Source organism: Notolepis coatsorum (genome assembly GCF_963971535.1).
Source record: "Notolepis coatsorum genome assembly, chromosome: 16".
NCBI lineage: Eukaryota > Metazoa > Chordata > Actinopteri > Aulopiformes > Paralepididae > Notolepis > Notolepis coatsorum.
The window spans coordinates 59,787,875-59,813,904 of record NC_140180.1 but is presented as its reverse complement, the minus strand read 5'-3'; the positions used below and the strand labels follow the sequence as shown (position 1 = coordinate 59,813,904).

The following is a 26,030-nucleotide window of genomic DNA, read 5'->3' as shown; positions in this document are numbered from 1 at the left end:
TTTGTTTTAATTTTGATGATTATGTTTTACAGCTCATGAAAGCCCAAACTTCTGTATCACCAATAAAAAATTTAAAATAGATGTATTTTTCTTTTGTACGGTATATAGAAATGTCGGCCTTCTGAAAAGTATGTTCATGTATGTTCACTCAGTACTTGGTTGGGGCTTCTTTTGCACAAATTACTGCATCAATACAGCTAAATATATAGACTTTTCCACGATATTCAAATTTATTGAGCTGCACCTGTATATTGCCATGTCTGCACATGCCCTTGGATTTTCTAAAAATTATCTTTGGCATTTGTATTTGACAGGCAAGACGTGGAAGAGGTCATGACACAGAACTATTATGAGGCAATGTCAATATTACATGGTATAAGCTTTAGTCTATCGAGTCAAAGCCTTAGTGTTGAACTGCAAGGCACGACTTATTCCTTAACTAAAAGCGATAGCGGCGTGGACATTGATGACGCAACTGTTTTTGAGATAATGATCACCAGTCGCCTGGTAACATAGAACATGTTTTGTGGACTTTGTTCCACCATGGCACTCGATTTGCAAAGTACCCGGATGAGGGTTGTTCTTCTTGATACATGCAGTCTCTCGGCTGAGAGATCTGTGAGTTAGTACATGTTCTAAAAGGCTGGGGTGATGATGTACATGTGAATCTTACAGCCTGAGGCTAGAGTGCGTCAGCGATTCCCGCCTTGCGTTTTGATCGTTCTCGCCCGCTGGATGAGGCACTTCAAAGTAGCTTTTGGTTTTCTCCCAAGTCAACGCAGCTGGGACTCCATTTCCTCTCCTGTTTTCACTGGGGGCTTTTATGAACCTTCTCACCTCACCTTCTTTGCCCCAGATTGACACTCTGGTGTTTGTCTGTCCATTCTGATAGCTACAATACAGCCACTCTTCAGAGGTATGGGTACCATGTAATTATAGGGTCTGAATATTAGTAGAAAAGAGATCAGTGTTCAAACAAGAAAAAGGTGCCGCCTAAAATGTAGAGGAGGAGGTACACTCCTACTATATATAAATATATCTATTGCTTAAAAACATGACGTTTTGGTCTAACAGACCCCATATCAGACTAAAACTACACGTTTTTAACCAATAAATATATATATTTTTTAAGGCTGTCAAAGTGAACACGTTATTAACGCAAAATTCTTTTAACGCCACTTTTTTCTTTTATCGAGATTACGGTTTAAAAATAAAAAGACTAGACTTCACTATCACAGTATTATTGATACTCTCAATAATATAATAATAAGAGAGAGAGAGCAAGCGAGAGAGAGAGAGAGAGGGGGGGGTGAGAGAGAAAGATCTGGGAGAGTGTGTGTGAGAGAGGGGGGGGGGTGCGAGTCCTCAGCCCTTTCCCCTATTATTTCATGCACACTTTATTCATCGTTTTAAATTATTATTTTCTTTTAAGTTATTTATTTTGTTTTGAATTTTATGCAAATTTGCAATGCATGAGGGTCATCCTTTTGTGTTAAATGGCTGCTTAAACTAAAAAATGGGGATGAGTAGTTCAAGTGTAAAGTTCAACACACTACTGTGTTAGTAATCATTACTATGTAATGTTACAGTTAGTAAATTGGTATGCCCATCTGCTATTTTTTTGTTGGGCTTTTCTTTTGTAAAAAAAACTTTACAATGCAGTTTGCACATCTTACCGTAGTTACTTGAAGATTCTAGACAGTATTTCTCATTGTGGCAATAAATAAACATGCATGTTTTGCATAAAGCAAGCATTTGTCGACTCTCATGTTGATAAGAGTATTAAAACTTGAAAAAGATCAGTTTAAGGTAGATTTAGAACCGATAAAAAATATGCGATTAATCGCAAGTTAACTATGGACAATCATGCGATTAATCAGATTAAATATTTTAATCGATTGACAGCCTTAATATTTTTCAATAAGAGTGTAGCACCTTCTCTCCATGATCGTCTCAATATTTCCCATTATTCTCTACTGTGCTGGAGGGCAAAAATCGGAATCATTCTTTGATTGATATTGAAATCGCGATTATATGACCAAAAACGGCCTTTTGTCATCTTCTACAAGTTACCAAAGACGTTTCAAAATAACTTAACTCACTCAAAATAAACCCTCTTAACATGAGCTGAAACTACTGTTTGGGCTTGGGGGGAGGGGCAGAGTTGTGAAGGAAGGGTGCACTGCATTTACAACACAGGACAAAATGAGAGTGTGCGGCTTGTTTTCATGATCGTGGGAAACCAAAATTCTTAATTGAAATTTAAACTTGATTAATTGTTCAGCCCTACAGGTCCACGGAGGACGCCATAGCCCATGTGCTGCACACAGCAGCATCACACCTGGACAAGAGGCAGGGGAACTATGTGAGAATGCTATTCATCGACTACAGCTCAGCATTCAATACCATAGTCCCCTCCAAACTCATAGCCAAGCTCAGGGACCTGGGCTTGAACTATGACCTCTGCCAGTGGGTCTTAGACTTCCTGACGGGCAGACCCCAGGTGGTGAGAGCAGGCAACTGCACCTCCTCATCCATCACCCTCAACATAGGGGCCCCCCAGGGCTGTGTTCTGAGTCCCCTCCTCTACTCCCTGTACACATGACTGTGTGGCTCAGCGGAACAACAACACAATCATCAAATTTGCTGACGACACAGTAGTGGTGGGCCTGATCTCTGCAAACGACGAGAGGGCCTACCTGGAAGAGGTCAACGTCCTGGCGGGATGGTGCCAGGAGAACAGCCTCTCACTGAACGTCAGCAAAACAAAGGAGATGATTGTGGACTTTAGGAGGTCGGGGGTCAGGGACTACAGCCCCCTCAGCATCGACGGGGCACCGGTTGAGAGAGTGAACAGTTTTAAGTACCTCGGAGTCCACATATCCGAGGACTTGACATGGACCACACACATTGACAGTATTGTGAAGAAGGCACGACAACGCCTCTACTTCCTCAGGCGCCTAAGGAAGTTCCAAGTCAGTCAGAAGATCCTTAAGAACTTCTACTCATGTACAATAGAGAGCATCCTGACTGGCAATATCACCTCCTGGTTTGGGAATAGCACCGCACAAGACCGAAGCAGACTACAGAGAGTGGCACGTTCAGCCGAACGCACAATTGGAGGGGGGCTTCCCACTCTCCAGAACATTTACAACAAGCGGTGCAGGGGTAAGGCTAAGAGAATTATTAAGGACTCCAGCCACCCAAACAACTGCCTCTTTGAACTGCTGCGGTCAGGCAAGCGATACCGGAGTCTCATGGCAAGCACAGAAAGACTCAGAAGAAGCTTCTATCCCCAGGCCATCAGGTTGCTCAACGACAATAACACTATGCAACAACCATCAAATGCACTCACAACACACACATCCACACGCACACACTCACTTTAAACAAACAACACACTGCAGCACCCACTCTCCACACTTTAGAACACCTAAACACACTTTATATTTATTGGTAAAGGATTTGCACTACAACCCATACCTCAGTACACCTTACTGTAAATTGTACCTAAATTGTACCTCATCCCATTTCTGCTTCGCAGTTCCACTATATAGTATTGTATATTAGTATATTGCATAGTATATTGTATATTGTATGGTAACTCAGTTACTTCTATTCTGCATCGAACATTGTACATATGTATATACTGAACACTGTGTCTACGTACGTGACTTCTATTTTACATGCTATACTATTTTATTTTATTTCATACTTATCTTTTGTCTAGCACAGTCTCTGGAGCGTAACAGAAAGAAGCATTTTGTATAAAAGTATTCTGTACTTCTGTATGACAACTATTAAAGAAACGACTGTGCCGTCCAATAAAGTAGCTATTTACCGGAAAAGATCTGCCCTAAAATATACACCTAGATGTGTGAGTGTGAGCATGAACAGCAGCATACCGTCTTCACTCTCCTCATAAGCAGGATTTATCAGGCCTGGCTCGGCCTGACCTCGGCTGGAGGTGCGGGGCAGCGGAGGGGGGGGCTTGGCGTCAGTGGACGACTCCCCCTCGCCTTTACTCCCCTTCAGCTCATTCCAGGAGGGTCTCTTCCTCTTCTCCGTCTCTTCCCTCAACCTTCTGAAAACGGGACATCTTGAGGGAAGACAGAAAGACAACACAGGGAAACTAAAGTGAAGAGTTATATCGTCAACACAAATTAACCTACAATCTGTACCGAAAGCAGGCAACTTATTGGGTTCCTTTGGCAAAAAACAACAACAAAACAAGTAGAATGAAGGAAACAAGGGAATAAATGTTTCTCCATTTTCCTGTAAGACATAGTTCTCTTTTTTTAAGCTTACCCCAGGGAAGATAATAAAGCAGAGAATAAGAAATAGACTTAGTGAATAGACAAATGAAGAGAGAGAAGAGGGATGAAGGAGGCATAGTGAGTGAGTGAGTGAGTGAGTGAGTGAGTGAGTGAGTGAGTGAGTGAGTGAGTGAGTGAGTGAGTTAAACAGTGAGAGTGAGTTTAAATGAGAGGAAGAGAGAAAGAGAGAGAAATAGAGAGAGACAGAATTTAGAGGAGAAGCAGTATGCAGATGAGCAGACTATTTTACTGCATTGCAGGGAGTCAGGGAGGGGGGACAGGTCAGTCACTCAGTGCTACGGTTTCTGTTTGTTCCCCTAGTGCTGCTGAACTTTGCCTCCTCCTTGTTTGCATTGGGAGGCTGTAGCAGCAGCACCTATCAGAGTAGAATTACGTCACCGCTAACCACCAAGATAATACACACCACTCTGGCCACGTGACAAACATGACGATGGGGCCCATAACTTCAACTGAGCTCATGAGTGAAAACTGAAAATTACTGGACAAGTGCAAGTTTCTATACCAAAATGTGACACTAAACAGGACCTGTGTCTATATTAACTAGCCAAGGACCTATAGTAAGAAGCCAAAAACCTATATTAACTAGCCAACAGAGAATAGGCGTACACAGGTAAAAGAACAAACAGCTCTGATGGTAGTCATTTTACATTCCAAAGCAGACATCAACACATTCTTTCCTCATGACTCAACCTTCCCATCTCACGCTCACCTTCGGTCAATACGACCCCACCTCTTTATCCAGTATCCAATCTCCATACAATAACGACAACGTCTTACCTGTTGTGCAGGTGAGGCTGCAGCTCACAGCGCTGCATCTTCTGCTGGCACTCGGCATGGTGCGGGCAGATCACTGTCAGCTTGTCCAGCAGGTTCCTGACCAGCAGGCTGGAGGAGCGGCACTGGTGCAGCTGGAGCCGCTGGCGATCCACGGGGCAGAAGTCCTGCTCCTTCAGAAAGCTACTCAGACACTGGAAGCAGTAGGTGTGACCACAGGGAGTGTCCATGGGCTTGAGAAGGGGCTGCAGGCAGATGTGACACACCAGCTCGTCGTCCACCTCGTCCTCGTAGTCGTACAGGTGGTTGTCCTGACCCTCGTGCTGCTGCCCACACTCCTTGCACACCCGCGCCCACGTCAGGCCTCCGCTACCGCCGCCGCTGGAAACCTTGGGCTCGGTCATGGCCAACTGGCTGAGAGACCTCAGTCCAAACTTCCTCTGATGCACAGGAAGAGATCTGGGCCCCGTTGCTCAACCCCCACTTATCTCCTTGAAAAAACGGCGTCTGGTTTATTTCATAAGGCCTGCGTTACTTCTGCTCGTATATATCCCAAACTGTATCCATTAAAAAGGGTGACGATCGGATCTGCTGTCCCGCTCTGCTGTCGTCATGTCTTCATCCTGGCTCTCTGTTGAGTGAGAAACACAAAAAGGTCTGTTGTGGAAGCTGGATTTCTACACATACCGGCAAGCTCCACAGGAAATGACACAAATCCACAGAGCAGCAGCAATATGGCAGCAAGCTACAGCTGTTTCCTTTCAGCAAGTTTCCTGCGGGACAAAAGGAATTCACATCTCGGCTAAATGTCAACATGCGCTTCATTAGAATGGCTAAACTGCATGAAAAGAGGCAAGAAAAGAGAAAAGGGACTAAAGTCAACCCCCCTCTAATCGGCAGGAACAAAGGCATGGCACTGCACGGGAAAAAGACCTCTGAATGAACTGGGAAAGAAATACAATCCCCATCACTAATGACCTCCTCTCGTCCAACCAGCAGAGGTCTGCATCCCTCTGTGTGACTCTTAATCTCCACTAATTCCCTCCCATACGGAGTGCTCATTATGAATGCATTCTTTGGGGAGACCTTTGGCCACTTACACGTGGGCAAATGAAGTGTAACTGAAATTCAATTCAGTTCCAACTGACTTTTCTTTTAAAATCATTTTGGTTCTAATAAATCAACACTCATAACTCACACCAGCCACCACTAACCAAACTCACAAACGTGTAGATTTTAGGCTACAAAAAGGACCACAGTAACACTGTGTACAGGATGTATAGCCATGCTAACTTTCAGTTTCTCTTCACCCACTGTCATATTATGAACTCTCAATAGAAAAGAAAACAAACAAACAAAAGTACAACAACCTCCTTGCATAAACCAGTCTCTCTGACCGACTCCCATGTCAGCTAGTCGTTAGATAAAGACTGATCTTCTTCTCCATTCGCTTTATTCCACTCACCTGAGATGCAGATACCGGTGTTGTCAAAGCTCCGGCAGCTACTGCGTGCTAACGAGAGACTCTAAACCACACAGCTGTGTGCTGGCTGCCTGAAGCCTGAATGAAACTAGAGCCCTACGCCTCCCTAGCCCACCATCAGAGCGGTCTGTGTGTGTGTGTATACAAGGTTGCATATGTGCTCGCTCACTGCACCGGCTGTGAAGAAAGCAGAAGGGGAACGGTGTGACTAGGCACAAGGGAGCTCTGCTGAGGGGAGAGGAGAAGCAGTCGGCCAGCCTCTGTCGATTCCTAAGGAGGGGGCGGAGGACTGTGGTGGTGGTGGAGGTGGTGGGGGGTAGCAGCCCCAGACTGCTGATGTCGCACTACCGCAGGCAAAACCCTGGATTGACCAATTACACACGCGCACACGGACGCGCATGCACCCGTGCATACGCACATCCACGCACACTGGCTGAGGTCAAACAGGACTTCTCTCTCTCTCACAGCCTTTCTTTCACTTTGCTCAAGTGATACCCTTCCTTGTAATAGATATGGGGTCATGGATCCTCTAACACAGTGGAGGAGGCTTAGGAGAAACCAGGCTGTGCTCCATTTATTAGTGAATGAATTCACATGACCTTGTGGTTCGCTTTGCACAAAAATGGCATCAGACACAGAAATCCAACGATACACGTCTAATTTAAGTAGGCTACGCTATCTAATAAAAGGATGGTATGTCCTCTCATCAACAGAGGTACGTACGACATAATTATTTCATAATTCGCTGAGATTACAGACAGCTAATAAATTCACTTCACTATATGCGATATGTGGTGAATGTGTGCATTTGCTTAATGATGAAGCGCTGTCCAATGCTTAGGAGCAGCTAAATGAGTGCAGTTGGCTAGAGGGTTCATTTTAAACTCCGGGGGGAAATGGCCCCTTGGGGATTCATTTAGGATGCAGCTCATGTCATCGTTAAAGCAGCAGGCAGCGAAGCAGGGATGCAGGCGGGCTCCTCCTCAGCCTGTCAGGATGCAGACAGGCTCCTCCTCAGCCTGTCAGGATGCAGACAGGCTCCTCCTCAGCCAGTCAGGATGCAGGTGGTCTTCCCCTCAGCCAGTCAGGATGCAGGTGGTCTTCTCCTCAGCCAGTCAGGATGCAGGTGGTCTTCTCCTCAGCCAGTCAGGATGCAGGCGGGCTCCTCCTCAGCCAGTCAGGATGCAGGTGGTCTTCTCCTCAGCCAGTCAGGATGCAGGCGGGCTCTTCCTCAGCCAGTCAGGATGCAGGGCCAGTTGCATCCAGGCATTGGCTGCTCTGAGGCCATGTGTCAATCAATGTCCACACAACCCCCATATTATTAATACACTTGCTAACAATGATTTGGCAATGTTTTGCCTTCCAGACACATTTGCCTTTTCACAACAATGCTGACTGAAGTCAGTTTCTTTGGATTTTCCAAAAGACACTTGTTTTTACAAAAATAATTAATTGCTTTGATGAATTTTCATTTATATTATCTCATGTTCTAAATCAATTCCATGTTACTATCATGATGAATCATCATGATGGTTCCTTGGAGGTAAATGGCTTGTAAAGTCAGTTATATAAGAACATCTAATAAGTCTAATAAGGAATAGAACATAAGCGCAAAGCGGAAAACACTGCCACTGTGCTGATATTTAAGCAGTTGATTGCTATTGCACATGTCAGTTTATTAACCTCTTAACCCAATAGACCTAAAACGCCTGCTAAGAATGCATTATATAGCCTGCATGTACACAAATGTGTTTGCATCACCCCCAAAACGGGGCCATTTTTGTTTTAGTTTTTGACAACTGCATACTTTTTTTGCAAAGCTTAGATTTATACTTGCACAAGCATGCGCCTGGTCTCTTTTGAAAGGTAACATTCTGAAGTTGCTAAAGCAAAAAAGAAGAATCACTTTGAGTGCTAATGAAATAAGAGTAACAGAGGTTTGAACACGCTGAAGTAAAAGTTGTTTGTACTCACATTTCTGTTTTGTGGTTGCCAGATTCCTGTTTTTAAGTTCCAGCATAGAGGTATGAGCTGAAAAACACTGCGGTTATAAAAATGCATTCAAAAATGAGTGCTTGAGAAAAGTGTGTACCGGTAAAAATACAGCGTGATTATCCAAGATGGCCATCCACTTCAATTCATTCTGACGCTTGAGTCACAACAACAGACTTCTTCGTCAACTTTCACCACCTTCCCCCACTCTCACCCGCTCGGCTGCAGTCTCTTTCGGAGTGGACTCTCGTTTGCTACAATGGTGATCAATCATTTTCGCCATCAGCGGTGATTGGTCAGTTCTAGACTGTTCAGAACCGGAAATTGTCATTTGACGGAGAGGCCTGTCAAATGACGCTCGCCATATATATCGTCATGTAACTCGAGACCCGAAGCACGCAATTGGTTGAGTGTGGTGGCGATCGAAAGGCGGCAAATTGAACTTTCCAACAGTGTATTGGATGATCCTCGATAAATGCAGCCCGACCCGGTAGACAAGCGAAAAATGCTGCGACAAGCACAAAGTGGCGCGACGTGCTCGCGAGTGCGTACGTGACGGCCCGCCGTCGGGCCGCCCGATGCATAAGAGGTTAATGATGTGATTGATGTATGTGATGATGGGTAAGACATGCATATCTCAGGTGGTGGCACACTTTTGTTTGCTGTTCACTAGCTTTTAGAATTTCACTCGATAAAGCTTACTTCACCAAAACACATGGATATGAATCACGCTGAAGACTATTTGACGCCCAGAAATAGTCATTATTACCTCTTAGTTTTAAGTCACTTGGAGATTCACAAGTGACATGTAATATCAAATCTCCAGGTAAGGAAATTAGGAAATATCCAGAGGCTGAGAAATAGGCATGTCTGAAAGCAGATCAAACCGAACTCAATGGTAGCCAGTGTTGGAAAGTCATTGCTTGACTTAACATGATGCACTGACAAAACAAACTTTTCAAACAATGTAAGCGTTCTGCCGACAGTTTTTATACAGGCCAAATACAATGGCGATCAATTAGGAACGGTGTTTGTGTTTTCCTCAAAAGTACCCCGATGTGCTGGTCTGATGCATGTTGGTCAACTGACCCTGAATCAGCCAGTTGATAATGCCGACTCTACATCAGTCAGCTAGTTAGCATGTGCATGGTTGATTGGGCAACTGTTTATAGCCAGCTAATCACACACTGTTCAAATGTTTCCCACTTAAAACTTCAGAATTTTTGGGGGGGATTCTGCTCTACAGCTAATCATGGGTTTCCTCGTACCCTGTGAATAAGCCATTACAGCTAATGGAGTCATCACCAAAACATCAAATATTGTATTGAAATAAAAGGTTGTTCATTTAATTTTGTAAACCTAGTCTCTCCTGATTGAAATGGAGCTCAATCAGGAAGACTACCTCATGTCATACTTCACTATCCAATCAGTTTAAACTTGGAGATGACTTTAACTAATAATTAGTTAAAGTCATCTCCAAGTTTAAACTATAATTGGGTAATTAGATAATATGCGACGGCAAAGATCAATTATTGATCTTTGCCGTCGCATATTATCTAATTACCCAATCAGCAGGCCTAGGTCTCACGCCTTCACGGGAACCAATCACAAACGTATGCCAGTCTTCATATACCTTGTACTTAGGGATGCCCCGATCACGTTTTTTGCCACCGATACCGATCACCGATCTTCTATGAGCCAATAACGATCGTTTTTTTATCTAACCCTAACTAACATTACTGTCATGCACTTGTCCTAATATACTAACCTACACTGTAGCACCAACATTGTAACCAACTTTGTTACTCAGCTGATAGAGTTGTGCCCTTCCTGATGACTTGTCGTACAGAACTTGTAAGTCGCTTTGGATAAAATAGTCAGCTAAATGACTAAATGTAATGTAAATACCCATTGTTCAATTAATAAACTGTATGCCTCATAGGGGTGTAACGGTACACAGAAGCCACGGTTCGGTACGTACCTTGGTATTGGTTGTCACGGTTCGGTACAACAGAAGAAAAAAAATATTATTAATATAATATTTATTATTATTTAATTTTTTTATATATATTATATTTATGATAATTTTCTATAGGAAAAGTATGTTTATTTTTTTTATTTGATCAGCTGTGCCTGTGAGTCCGGAAATGTATGGGGCTGCGGCACTGCAGATTTACCCTACTCGAGTCCGGCGGGGGAGAATGTTGGTGTGTTTGTTGGTGTGTTTCTTTCCATTGGTTTCATTTGGTTAACATTATTGGGCGAACAAGAAAACTAAATAAAACTGTAAAATTGTAATGACCCTGCAGCTGTTCCAATACAATGTAAATGTGCCTTTCTCTGTGCACTTTCGGACTCGGTGTGCCCAGCCACGCGCGCTGTTCTCGCACAGATCTCGCGAGTGCCTGCATGTGCGACTGGTGTGTTTGCGCTGTTAGGCGTATTCTTCGTATGGCTGCACGTACCGCACCGTGACGGCCGTACCGTAAATTCGCGGGACGAATACACGTACCGTTACACCCCCTCACTGTGTAGAGACTGGGATCATTATTTTGTGCAAGGCAACATCAGGCTCGACTTAAAACATTACTTTCCTAACTTAGTGAAACTAAATGTAACAAATTAACACATAGATATAAATGTACTAAATTGTTATTTCTTATTTAATTTATTATTATATTATAATTTAAAAAAAATTATGTAAAAATCTATATATATTTTTTTTACCGATACCCGATCCAGCTATTTTAGTTAATATCGGCCGATACCGATCGCTGGCCGATCGATCGGGGCATCCCTACTTGTACTGCTCGATCTTGGTGTTGCCATCATTCCAGGATGCCGCTTAACACATTCGGGGCCAGACCCGAGATATCCCGGGTTAACTCGCCATGCGTTGGGCACCAGACCCGAGATTTCTCTGGTTTTCTATCGTTATTTCTTTTATTCGATATTCCCATTCATAATCCATCGAGGGAGCCTGTTATCATTGGGAATGAGTCTGAGATCGCAAACGTCCAATACCGCCGCCTGCCGCCGGTATTGCACATCCTTTGAAACACTCTGGCTTGGGCTGTGCGTCGATCTAAAAAGTTCGGTCCGGGTTTTCCTTGTCGGGCAGGATAATCGTTTATAACACATGGATTGAGGAGAATCAAGCACTCCCGGTTCATGTTCTTTGGTGGATTATGTTGGCAACACGATCAATACTTGGAATGGCGATCAGATAATTGGAATATTCTTTTTGGAGTACATCCTAGTCAAGGTAAGGGTTATATGGTATCAATCTTGCGTTGATCTAAGAATCCCTTCCCTGCGATCCGAACGTATGTGTGTAATGTGTGTGTGTAACGTATTCCGTTGGTGACGATCGAAGGATAGAAAAACACCCCCCCCCCCCACCCTTTCATGCATTCATGATGAAACATAATACCGATAATATAGTGTTGATTTCAGATTGATTGTTGATACAGGCGAGAAACTGCATGTTTTTTAGTGAAATGCACTAAACGCTGCATAGCGGCGTTTTCTGAGATTAGACAGGATTAGTATAAAACTATACTCATATTCACCACGGTATAAAACGGGAATGTATCGATGACATTTTTTTTTTCTTTTTCACAAATTGAACGATAGATACTCGATGTCAAATGGGCAACATTATTATATCCATGGCTATGATATTTAATATAGTTTGAGCCCTGTGAACACAGCCATGTATCCCTATTCTTTAAAGCGGTGGCCTTCTTACCACACAGTACACAGCGACCTCTGGCGCTGAAAGTAGGGCTGGGCGATATAACGATAACAATAATTATCACAATATATTTTAATAATCGATATAAAAATATATATATATATAAAAAAAAAATACTGATTTTTAATATTTTTTTTGACAGTTTTAAACCCAGAGACAGTGGACAGACTTGTCTTTCTTGCCTGCAACTTAAAGTAATGGCTTTGCTTGTCCAAATGACAATACTGACCAAATTGAGATTTATTTTTCTCTTGTCCATTTATTTTGTTTGCTTTCTAATGTAAAATACAGTTTGAAACCGTCTGTACACAGTAGGCTATGTGTGCAGAGCTAGTCTCCAGTCACGAGTCACGGTGCACATGTGCGGTGGTTTGTCCACCAAAAAAGCGCCAAAAGATAGAAAAGAAACTAGCAGAGCCAGAACTGTTCCAACTCCCCTGGAGCCACAGCCAGCAGAGAAGCCTGTTTACTTTAGCTTTCAAACCAGCTGCAACCTGATAACTGGAGTGTGTGAGGGGATGTAACACTAAAGATGGCGGCAACGACAAAGAATTGCTGCAAAATAAACATACGTCTGTTTTTTTTTTTTTTAATATACTTATAACAATATCGATAATTATCGATATCGCGTGATATGATATTGTTATCGATATCGTTATCGCAATATCATTTTTTGCCATATCACCCAGCCCTAGCTGAAAGTAGGGCTGACCTTTGAAGCTTTTTTTGGCAATCGAAGCTTCAAGGCCGAGCTTCGATTTTAATTCGAAGCTTCGAAAAATATATATATATATATTAATTATAATATATATATATATTTTTGTATCTTATGTTGTGGGACTTGTACAGCACTTGTTGTTTTTAAATGTGCTCTATAATAAAGTGGATTGGACATAGCATACACTAAACTATCAATCAAGCATTGCGAACGGAAATTCGGCCCCATAATTACTCATGCGATCCGGATATGGCGTGAAACACAAAAAAAATATCCTAACCCACATAAATGGCACAATCATACTCCCTTATTCAATAACAATGCACTCTTGATTGGAAAACGACCTATAAGAAGTAGGGGTGGGACAATACATCGATCCAGATCGATATATCGATCTATTGTCAATAATCAAATAGGATCGACGCAACGTAAAAAGATCGATTCATATTGCGATACTCTTATTTTGAAAATCCCCGCGAGTCATATCCGCCGGCGCCCAGTATTGTGAAACTCTGTGTAGACATTACAGCAGTGTTTGCGTCTGCTGTAAAGCACTCAGAGCGTCTATTTTGCGAGCCGATATAAGTCTGTGCAGTTTTTTCCCCGCAATGGGTCAAATGCATATAACAGGCGTTGCATCGTCGCCATTCCTTTATGCCAACGTCGCGTTAAATATCTAAATGAACGTCGCGTTGGCTGCTTAAAAGCTAAGCAGCTAACCGTGAGAGAGAACAGGAGAGGAGAGAGGGGACTTGGAAGGAGGAGGGGTGGGGGCTGTGGGGGACTGTGTGTGTGTGTGTGTGTGTGTGTGTGTGTGTCTGTGTGTGTCTGTGTGTGTGTTAAAGCTCAATATATAAAAACAAAAGTGAACAGGAGGTCTATTTGTATTAAAAACAATAGATTGTTTTTCATTTAAATGTCTGAAAGAGCTCAAAAATAAATACATCAATTGATATTTCCATAGCCTTTTTTTAGTTGATCTAAATGTGACTGATTGTGTTAAATGGGCACATAATATCGCCTCATATCGATCACAGGCACCTGAATTGAATCGTATCGTATCGTATCGTGGCAGACTTTGTGATATCGGCAAATATCGTATCGTTGTCCAAAGAATCGATATCGTATCGTATCGTGATGAAACTGGTGATTCCCACCCCTAATAAGAAGCAAGGCATACACTCATTAGGGGATGTTTTTAACAAAGAGGGTTTCTGTAGTTATGAAGAAATACAGAAAAAATTTAATCTCACCAAGTCCACACATCTTTTTTTACATACAGTTATTGTTATGTTTGAAGACTCAAGGTGTTCCATTAACGAAACCAATTGAACACCACAGATACCACAAATTCTTCTATGAAAGAGAGACATCAAGAGGTTTTGTTTCAGATTTTTATCATCAATTACTAACGTCCTCATATGAAACCCTCCACCTAGACTCCGTCTGGAGGAGGGATATACCAAACCTGGAAAGTGATTTTGATTGGCAAGAAGCCTGGGCAAATGTTCGACTCACATCAAGGAACCCGGACCATCAACAAATCAATCTTAACTATATTCACAGGACATACTTGACTCCTATAAGACTGAAAAAAATGGGTCTTATACAAGACTCCAAATGCTCCTTATGTACAAATGGGGACGAGGGGACATTTATGCACATGTACTGGGACTGCCCACCAGTTAAGATATTCTGGAAAGAGGTGACCCAGCAATTATCAAATCTCTTAACTTGGAATATACCTGTACACCCCTCTGTATTACTGCTGAATGATGTTTTTGAGTGTGCAGTACATCCACAGCTAAAGAGATTGGTTTTATGGTTTTATCAGGTATCACAGTGGCTAAAAAGCTGATAGCATCACGATGGTTCCAACCGGAAAAAATTTGCCGAAAGGTCTGGATTATTACATATCTCGATGTGATCTATCAAGAAATATCTACAGCAAGAATTTTGGGTCTCAATGAATCCAAAATGACATTGTGGTTAGAAGTGGTGGAGAAAATAAAAGCTAGCATATAATGGTAATGTCTGGTTAGGAGCGAGGGAAAATGGATGGATTATCCAATGGGGGGTCCGGGAGGGGGGGGGGGGGGGGGTACGAGCTGGAGCATATGTGTGTAGGTTTTTAGATAACAGGTATTAAGGGTATATCCTATATAAGACAATTAACTAAAATGTGATTTCATTGGATGTGCACTGTCAACTAATGCTTGTATATCTTATCGTGTGTTGTCATGTTTGTTTATGTGTTTGTTTAAAAAATAATAAAAAAATAAAATACAAAATAAAGTGGATTGGATTAATTAATTAAGTAGCCCCTTTCGTGACTGTGACGCAGCCAACAAGGTTTCACTCAGCTGCGCTGCCTGGGTGCAGTGGGGCTGCTCTCACAGCCAACGACATGACATTACATAATTATGTTGCAACCTTCGTCTATCAAGCAAACAATTATATTATATTTCATTCATAATTTATCATTTATAATTATATCAGACAATGCACCTACAAAAGCAGATGATTACAATTAAATTAGTCAACTTGGTAACACATTAGTCATAGCAGCATAGGCATAGCCTTATTAATGTTTTGTGTGGCGTCGCCGTCGTGTACAACGATACTTACGTTTTTTTAGGTGATTTGACAAAGTTGTTGTAGAGTTGTGATATGCCATTTTCTTCTGGCATATCTGGCACTCTGCTTTTTGGGCATTGTCTTTGCATATTTTAAAGTGTAACCACACGTCTGATGACTTCTTTGTCGACATGTCTGTTTTCAACACAGATAATCTCCACGTGCTTGTTGTAGAGAGGTGGAGTCGAGGCGCCGCTTACTTCCGTTTCATTGGAATGGAGGCGCAAGATTTTGGAGGCAAAAAAAAAAATATTCCTTCTTTTTTTTAAACTTCAATTTTTTTTTATGTTCGAAGCTTGTGCCATCGAACGAAGCTTCGAAGTATTTAAGACAGCCCTAACTGAAAGTGTTAATTATGTGCCCCACCAACACCACCAGTGTCAAGGCTCCAAGTGACTCCTCAGTGGGGTTCTTCCTGTCAACCCCAGGAGGGACAGTTCTACTCACCCCTAGGGGGGCATTCTGCTCTACAGCTATTCATAGGGTTCCTCAAGTCAAGTCAAGAGTTTTGTTCAAGTTTTGTACTCCGTGAATGAGCCATCACAGCTAATGGAGTAGTCATCGCCAAAACTTGAACAAATGCATTGAAATAAAACCTTGTTTGTTTAATTTCATAAACCTGGTCCCTCCTGATTGGAAATTGACCAGACTAGGTAAGCAATTTTGGAGACGAGCAAGAGTGAGCTTACACGAAGGGTTAATCGCAAATACGAATTGCATGCATGCATCGCATATGTGCCGATTGATGACCTCTGAGCAGGTCCTAAATTATTAATGTGCATCAGAAACGGAGCAAGCTCTGCATCGCTCGTCAAGCCCGCCGCTGTGTGCTATGTATGGTCAAAACAAAGCTGTCCCACAGATTATCAGAGGGACCGGCAGCGTGAATATTAAAGGCAACCAACTTGTGTTCAGCTTTTCGTTCAGCGTTTCTCTGATTGGCCACACGGCCACGTGACCGCCCTAGCACACGCCCTTTTCCGCTGAGAGACGCGGCAGAAGCGCTGGTCGAACCAACGCGCTGCTCAAACCAGTTCAGACAGAGGTGTTTATTTATATTAATAAACATATCTACTAGAAACACTGGTGTTCTGTTGTGTGACTGTACTAAACTCTTCCACCACATGACCGACATTTGACATACAGTACACCTCCTATCTATGTTGGGATTATGTTTGGTCATGATAAAACAATAAAAATCGCTACTGTTAATAATGCTGCAACCACCGCGTCGCCCCGCTGGCTGGCGCTTCAGCAGCCTCCACGGGCGAAATAACATAACGTTACAGCGTACAGTTCCACACTGATGTACAGTGAGTAGGCCTGCCGCGATAAGCAATAAATCGATTAATTGCCACGATAATTAAAATGAATGCAATGATTTTGACGGGCGCGATTAATTGCTATTTGCGCGTTTGTTTTAATGAGGCGGAACCAGTGCCCCTTGCAGTCTCTCTCCGTGTGGGTTGGCCGCTGGCGTTACTACAGAGCACAGCACGGGAGCTCCGTGGGGCAGTAGCAACGCCACATATAGCTTAATACATTTCTCAATAGTGTTGCTCCTTTTAACCAAGTAGCGTTATTTGTAGTGTAACGTTAGAATAACACAGAATAACGTTAATACAATTACATGCATCATTGTTTACAATGAACGGGTGGGGCTAGTCAAAGCACTGGAGACGGGGACAAGTTAAACATGAATTAATTTATTATAACGGGTCGTTTTCGAGTCGTGCTGCAGTGCCTACGCACCACAGCTATTCTATTATATACTGCTTTGACGCTTCCTCCTCATCGTTGATTGCCTGTAGTAGCTGCATCTAACGTTAGTAGCTAACGTTAAAACTAAAAAACACAACCGGACGAGACAAGTTGTCGGCTAGGATAATCACAACAATACTTCCGGTCCGGTCGGTGGGCTTCAAAATAAAAGTCTTAAACCGGAAAAGACAGAGCGGTGGGCTTCAAAATAAAAGTTTTGGGAAATAAATTTCTCAAAAAAATTCTCTAACCGGTCGCAATAATATCGCTTATCGCGATATTTTCGGGGGCAATTAATCGCCCAGCAAAATGTGTTATCGTGGCAGGCCTAACAGTGAGTGTTTAATATGGCTGTCGCGAAGTCATTGATAAGCGACAGCCATATTAGACACATAGCCATAATTTAAGATATAGTTTATGCATTCGCAAAATATGAGAGCAGCTGTCATTGAAGGGCTTCAACGGAGCACCGCCGCTGCTGCTGCTGGAGATGAGGTGATGTACAGTGACGAGTGAATCTGGTAGTTGGTTGTTAAAAACGCGAAACATAATAACGTTACGCTTTCTAGTTCAGCGCATTTCATAACTGTATGGGCTTTGTTTATACTTCAGAGCTCAGAGGTGATGTACAGTGACGAGTGAATCTGGTAGTTGGTTGTTAAAAACGCGAAACATAACGTTACGCTTTCTAGTTCAGCGCATTTCATAACTGTATGGGCTTTGTTTATACTTCAGAGCTCAGAGGTGATGTACAGTGACGAGTGAATCTGGTAGTTGGTTGTTAAAAACGCGAAACATAATAACGTTACGCTTTCTAGTTCAGCGCATTTCATAACTGTATGGGCTTTGTTTATACTTCAGAGCTCAGAGGTGATGTACAGTGACGAGTGAATCTGGTAGTTGGTTGTTAAAAACGCGAAACATAATAATCAGTCAGCAGCGCTCCACTGCTACCGCAGCTGAACACAAGTTGGTTGGTACAGCAGCTTAAGTTGGTTGGTAGTGGTACACAAGTTGGTTGCCCGCGCTGCCGCTAGCTCCTTGGGTTTCATTTGGGACGTGCTGCCGCTTGCTTGCGCGTGGGGTCGCGGCCAATCAGAGAAAAGCCGAACACAAGTTGGTTGCCTTTAATATTCACGCGGACCGCGGCAGCTTCAAGCTGAATTTAAAACAATTAAAAGTAAAAAAAAAAATCAATTAATTAATTCCTAGTCATCGGCAGGTATTAGTTTTCTGATTAGATCTGGTTTTCAAGAAGATTACCAAAATGGTTCTAAGCATGCTTACCCCACTGGCACTGCTACAAAGACAAAACAGCACAATTGAGATTACAATGCAAGTGACTTGATGGGGGGGGGCAGCTTATCCAAATCAAATGCCTAGCAATCATGTAGCTACGCTAGGGAAATGTCTCCAAGCCTAACGTGTCCTCTAGTGCAAGAGAGGATTACTGGAGGTGGCATTCTCTCATAGCCGAGTCTAAGCACTTGTTCAGATAGTAGGCTGCCGCTAGATTATATGAGTGCGTCACACATGTGCCGCCACAGCCACACCCTCGGTGAACACAGGTGAGGCCATACAGGTGAGGCCATATTACAGACGCAAAGTTTCCCTTGTTGATGAGACTGTATCAGAGAGGTGTGTCACGCCTCCCTCTTACCTCTCTAGCCTGAAGCCAGTGCCTGTCACGGTTAACAACTGAAGGTAAAAGCAAATAGGCGAGAATGCAAAGTCATTCAACCTACCACCCACAAGATATCTGACTCTAACCACCGCCAGGGTTTCGAGTAAAGCATTACCCCAAGTAATTAGTTTGAGTACTCCCGATTACTTTTTGAGGTAATGAGTAGGGCTGGCCAATATATGGATACATTATATACATACATATATACATAATGAATATCACCCAACTGTGATATTGTGTCATGGATTATTTTTTTTATATTAGAGAATTGAAGTAGATCACTATTTTTACTATTATGTAACATTATTTCTTGACATTCTATCACCAGTAGCATGCTTAATTTTTTTTATGTAAGATTGCAATACAAAGTGCTTATGTTAAGTAAGTGTATACCTTAACATAATTTTGTTCCTTGGGTTTGTTTGAACGGATTGTCATTTTGCCTACTGCTGTCACAACAGTATTATGCAAATGCTACTGCTTTAAATAAGGAGAGCAATGCATCATCTGAGGACTTTTCCATTTTTCACAAAAAATTATCCGACAGGTAACAGAAGTAACATTAATAATGCAATGACTTTCTTTTAATGTAAGCAATGTTATTAGTTTCCCATTTTGTAATACCAAATGTGAAAATGAAATCCACTTCATGTTCTACCGTCACTTGTATAATGAAATGAGAAGTGTGCTTTAATGACTTCTACCTCTGTCATTTCTTGTGAAAGACTGGAATTGTGTTTCAGAAGATGTGGTTGGTCTGGTTGGGATAACATTATTTGCAAAGCCTGGGAGAAAAGGCAAAATACTCTGTATTTATGATATTAGAGTTTGTTCATTGATATGTTCCTACGCTGTGTACACCCATGAAAGCTGAAATCAACTCAATTGATGAATTGTTACGGATCAAGTTACTTTTCAAACACACATTATTTAACAGCGCTTGCCACTCCAGGCGTCGCTGAACGTGAGCCTGTTAGCCAACTTGTCTAGTCCGTCCATAATACACTGCCTTGTGCATGGTACCAGGGTCTCAGCTACAAAAACAAAACAGGGACTAAGCCCATATTCCCAGGGGCTCTAATCCCCCCCCCCCCCCCACTGTTCAGCCACAGACCACTGTCTGTGCATACCAAACTGTCCTACAGCAGCACCCATGCCATTAACTTTTCAAACCAGGATTCCATTCAGTAGGGAGAGCAAGATGTATAGTAATTCCTTTTAAAACAGTAAGCCTCTCCCCAATTTCTCACTGTGAAACTCTCCCTTGAAATCATGATGCTGTACCTCTAATAATTAAGGAAGGACCAATAGTAGTAAAAAAAATCTGATTTACTTGACATAAACAATCTACATTACCTGTAGTAATACATGGCTATTGAAGATTACATCAGGTCCTCGTGGGTGGGATGGTAGGCTACTAAGGTAGTTTGTCATTAGCTCTGTCACCTGACAAGAACAAGTTACAGGTTGAAAAAACCATCAGCTCAGAACTAGGCAGAATCTGCACCTGGCTCGCTGATAACAAACTATCATTACACCTGGGTAAACAGAGTCCATTCTCTTCGGATCAAATAACAAACTCAGCAAGACCGACGGCTTCTCAGTTACAGTGGGTGACAATATTGTCACAAGGAAAGATGAAATTACATACCTAGGTTCCATCCTAGAGGCAAATCTTTCCTGTGACAAAATGGCATCCAAGGTAATAAAAAAAGTCAACCAACGAACTAGAATCTTGTACCGGATCTCCTCTCTACAAGAATACCCTGAAGACTCTGGCAGGAGCACTCATTCAAGGGTACTACGACTATGCTTGCACCTCATGGTACCAAAGCACCTCAAAGGCGCTAAAAACAAAATTACAAACATCACAAAACAAACTGGTCAGACTACTGCTTGACCTTACTCCTAGAACCCACCTCACCCCTGCCCACTTTGTCGTCTACTCTAAGCCATCCTAGGTTGTCAGAGTACAGCAACTTGCAATGGGCCTGGTCTACAAGATACACTATACGACTAAGGTACCCATGTGTACATGTCAAAATACTTCCCAAAGGTCAGTGAATACCACGACCACAACACCAGAGGAAGCTCAACAAATCATGTTAAACACAGATTCGGCTCAAACAAGGGACTAAACACGTTTCGCTATTATGCCACATCAATGTGGAACGCCCTACCCAAAGCTGTAAAGGAATGTGAATCCCTACCCACATTCAAAACCGCTCTAAGCGTAACAGAGGTTTGAACACACTGGGGGTTACACACAGGGGTATTTTCGTTTCGTTTTCAAGGTCAGTTTCGCTTTCCAGAACGCAACGTAATGGCAGGCAAGTTAGACATTGGTTTTGCCTCCTGAGCACAGTGATGTAGTACAATGCCAAAGCAGTGTGTGTCATATGATGAATTGAAAATGGGGGACCCTGATGTAAACAAGACGAAAGTCTTTCTCTGGTCTGCATCCCCTTAACAATTGTATGTATTGAGCTGTACTGTACCCATTCTGCAATCTGTTAATACATTTTTCAATCAATTAATCAATCAGGTGGCGAACATGAAGGCAATTTTCAACCAATCAGAAGTTGAATGTGCCAATACACTTCCTGCAAAAAAAAAAAAAAAACCCATCTTTAAATGCCTCGCGTGAGCCATTTAACCAATGTAGCATTTATTTTTCAGCAAAGAAACTGCAATAAAAGTGCAATAAACAAAACGGATACATTCACTGTGTGTTCTGCCTCATTTGTTGATGAAACAAAACTAACATCGAGACAATTGACCACCAAGAGTGGATAGTTTAGTCTCACAAAAAGATCTCTGATGTTGTTAGCTACATGCTAACGTGAATGGAATATGCCAGTACAACAGTATAGCATTGTGGCTAGCAGCTTGGTAACATTAATGCTAGCCGAATGAATGGATGTAAACTTTATTTAACAGATTGCAGAATGGGTACAATACAATACGGCTAAATACACACAATTGTTAAGGGTATGCAGACTGTTGTAGCTTGGACTGGGCTCCTTATAACAACTAACAGGGTTTGGAAGTAGCTAACGTTAGCTCACGTTAGCCAGCCAGCACCAAACTGATGATATCAGGAGCTATCTACTCTAAATAACATTAGACAACGCCTCATGTATTAAACAAAGGTGAATAGATGACTGGGCCATTTTGTTTAATGCTTGTTAAGATTGAAAGAGGAGCTCTGAGCTAACAGGGTCTGGTAGCTAGGTAGCTACGGTAGGTAGCTACCGTTAGCTCACGTTAGCCAGCTGCTCATGCAATCGTTAATGCTAGCAGAATGAGGATGTAAACTTTATTTAACAGATTGCAGAATGGGTACAATACAATACGGCTCAATACAAACAATTTTAAGGGAATGCAGACTGTTGTAGCTTGGACTGGGCTCCTTATAACAATAACTTGACAACACATGGTAGCTGCAGTTATTTGGGACACGTCTATTCGAAAGGCAACCGGAGCTCTGCTGTAAACACTGGAAATAACCGTGCGGGTCTTTACTGTGCATGGGCGTTGAGCAACAACGGCTCCGTATCGCGCAGATTACATGGCACGTTGTCGGCGAGTTTTGGCGAGTATCCAAAACGGAAACACAATTTCAGCGTTGCCAATCCTGCCAAAAACGGCGTTTCTTTTTAACTAGGACAGCAAACGTAATCATTCAGCAACAAAAACAAAAACCCCAGTGTAACCATGGCCTAAGAGCACCTACGGGAGGCTGCAATTCAAAACTGGCCACCGTAAATGTCCAAACCCCCCCACCCCCACCTAATAGACAGTCTCCTCCCCACCGTATGTATATTTCTCTCCCACCCAACCCCCCCCCCCCTAATGTACAGTCTCCTCCCCATCATATGTATATACTCTCTGTCAGGATCTATGGGTAACAGTACTGTATATTTGCATCCTAGGTTGTCAGAGTACAGCAACTTGCAATGGGCCTGGTCTACAAGATACACTACACGACCAAGGTACCCATGTACATGTCAAAATACTTCCCAAAGGTCAGTGAATACCACGATCACAACACCAGAGGGAGCTCCACAAATCATGTTAAACCCAGATTCGGCTCAAATAAGGGACTAAACACGTTTCGCAATTATGCCACATCAATGTGGAACGCCCTACCCAAAGCTGTAAAGGAATGTGGATCACTACCCACTTTCAAAACCTCTCTCAAGGGACACCTACGGGAGACTGCAATTCAAAACTGGCCCCTGTAAATATCCTAACCCAACTCCCTCCAATGTACAGTAATTTACCTAGTATGGTTGTCAATAGTCCAATGTACAATTTTGCTTGTTTGTACAGTGTCTCCCCCCCCCCCCCCAACCACCTCCAATGTAAATTACCCAGTATGGTTGTCAATATCCCAATGTACCCCACCCCCCCCCCCCCCCCCACCCAACCTCCTCCAATGTACAGTTTCTACGTCAAATGTATATACTCCCTTTTCTTGACTCCTTCTGTATCACAAACAGTACTGTATTTGCAAATCTGGTATGTCATAAATGTATAGATGTAGCAGTACTGACTATCTGTATGTCATGTATGTCATATATGTCCTGATGAATTGAAAATGGGGGACCCTGATGTAAACAAGACGAAAGTCTTTCTCTGGTCTGCATCCCCTTAACAATTGTGTGTATTGAGCTGTACTGTATATTGTACCCATTCTGCAATCTGTTAATAAAGTTTTCAATCAATCAATCAAACGTGTCCAGCCTACTTGACAGTAGAACCATAAATAATTCAACTGACAGCTTGTGACAGTTGTTTAGGTGCTTACTGCTACACATATGCGACGGATCCACCTGCGAATAGGCAACAATCCATGTTACACAGCCGTGTCTCACTCACCAGTGCTGCTTACAACTTGCTCTCTACACATGTTCCTCGCAAGCTCACCTTCAGAACATAGAAAGTGAATAGCCCGGAGCGAAGGCTACACCTTGGCATGTGAAAGTGGATATCATGTATCTATTCACGAGTTTAAAAACAACCGTATGTAACATTTCGCCATAATCCTTGTTCCACACTTTTCCACAAGTACTGATCAACCTTGTCAGATGTTTCATAAACAGACTGATTGCTGTTACATTTGCTCGAGTCGAGACCGAAACTCGTCTTACCTGTGACGGTTTTTTCCGGAAGCAGCTCCACTATCACAAAACGACGAATTGTAGAGTGAAGTCAACGAGTAACAATTAAATAACTGACTCCAAACGACTGATACAAGTCTAGAATATCGTAGTATCACATTTTACCGCAATGCCGCTGCTGTGTTAGATTCGCACGGTGCGCTGCCTCAGGTATACTTCACATTACTGTAGGCTGTGAGCGGCTGGGCGATATTGCCAGTTTCGAACAACAAACAAACCAGGCTCTGACGCGCACTACAGGAAGTCCATGCAGCAGGTATGCGCAGGTCACGTCACTTTTCTTTTGGGATGTGTAGCCGAATGCAATTCGCAATTAATATTTAAAGCTAGAATATTATTTTGGGACAGAAATTCTAGCCTCTGAAAAGTCAAAAATAATGTTTGACATGTTTTAAGCATTGCATAAATGTCTATGATATCCCAAGATATCAAGTACCCAATCAGTGATCCAAAGGTAAACTAGCCCCACCATAAAAAATAAGAAATGGAGAAATGTTTTAATTTGATTTGATTGAATGGTTGGCTGAGCTCTTGATACAAATAAGCAACAGGTAAAATAGTTATATATTGTTAGTGCTTTGCTTCAAAGTTAGCACTATGGGTAATCCTCAAACAGCCATTGGCTGCTGAACACAAGTCTACCTACAAGCCAGCAATCAAGGTTTGCATAATACCACACCCCCAAGACACCTGCTCTTCCACATTACATGGAGCTTGTGGGGGGAGGGGGAAGGGGGGAAAGGGAGCATGGGGGGATCAAATTAATGAATGTTGATTAGAGCCAGTTGGGTAGGTGGGGTGGGGGGTAACTGTACATTGGAGTATCGACGAAACCTTACTTGGTCCCAAGAAGAGGGTCTTGTGTATTATTGGGTTAGGACATTTACTGTACATTGGAGGGGGTTGGGTTAGGACATTTACAGGGGCCAGTTTCGAATTGCAGTCTCTTGTAGGTGCTCTTTGAGAGTGGTTTTGAAAGTGGGTAGTGATTCACATTCCTTTACAGCTGTGGGTAGGGCGTTCCACATTGATGTGGCATAATTGTGAAACGTGTTTAGTCCCTTGTTTGAGCCGAATCTGGGTTTAACATGATTTGTGGAGCTCCCTCTGGTGTTGTGGTCGTGGTATTCACTGACCATTGGGAAGTATTTTGACATGTACATGGGTACCTTAGTCGTGTAGTGTATCTGGTAGACCAGGCCCATTGCAAGTTGCTGTACTCTGTCGTCTACTCTAAGCCATCCTAGGTTGTCAAAGTGGGCAGGGGTGAGGTGGGTTCTAGGAGTAAGGTCAAGCAGTAGTCTGACCAGTTTGTTTTGTGATGTTTGTAATTCTGTTTTTAGCGCCTTTGAGGTGCTTTGGTACCATGAGGTGCAAGCATAGTCGTAGTACCCTTGAATGAGTGCTCCTGCCAGAGTCTTCAGGGTATTCTTGTTTACCAGAGAGGAGATCCGGTACAAGAATCTAGTTTGTTGGTTGACTTTTTTTTATTACATTGGATGCCATGTTGTCACAGGAAATATTTGCCTCTAGGATGGAACCATAGGTATGTAATTTCATCTTTCCTTGTGACAATATTGTCACCCACTGTAACGTAAGGTTATGAATATAACCAAGTTCTATGAATACTGGTGACGCTCAGCGTCATCTGCACTAACCTCACTTTGTGCACATGCACTGAATAAAAATCAACAATGTACC

General features: G+C 42.6%; 1 protein-coding gene across 2 annotated transcripts in view; it reads right to left on the bottom strand.

The window, feature by feature from the left end:
- Positions 1-24,502, bottom strand: part of lnx2b (ligand of numb-protein X 2b) — a 42,939-nt gene extending 18,437 nt beyond the window's left edge. Inside the window, exons 1-3 of one of the 2 annotated variants that reach the window (XM_084331648.1) lie at positions 24,300-24,502; positions 5,115-5,742; positions 3,906-4,099 (exon numbers count right to left, since the gene is read on the bottom strand). In XM_084331648.1, coding sequence (XP_084187774.1) covers positions 3,906-4,099; positions 5,115-5,515 — 595 coding nt within the window. In that variant the 5' untranslated portion in view covers positions 5,516-5,742; positions 24,300-24,502. Of the gene's footprint in view, positions 1-3,905; positions 4,100-5,114; positions 5,743-6,576; positions 6,656-24,299 lie in introns of those variants that run through there. The other variant, XM_084331649.1, reaches the window with a different exon arrangement.
- Between the last annotated feature and the right edge of the window lie 1,528 nt (positions 24,503-26,030).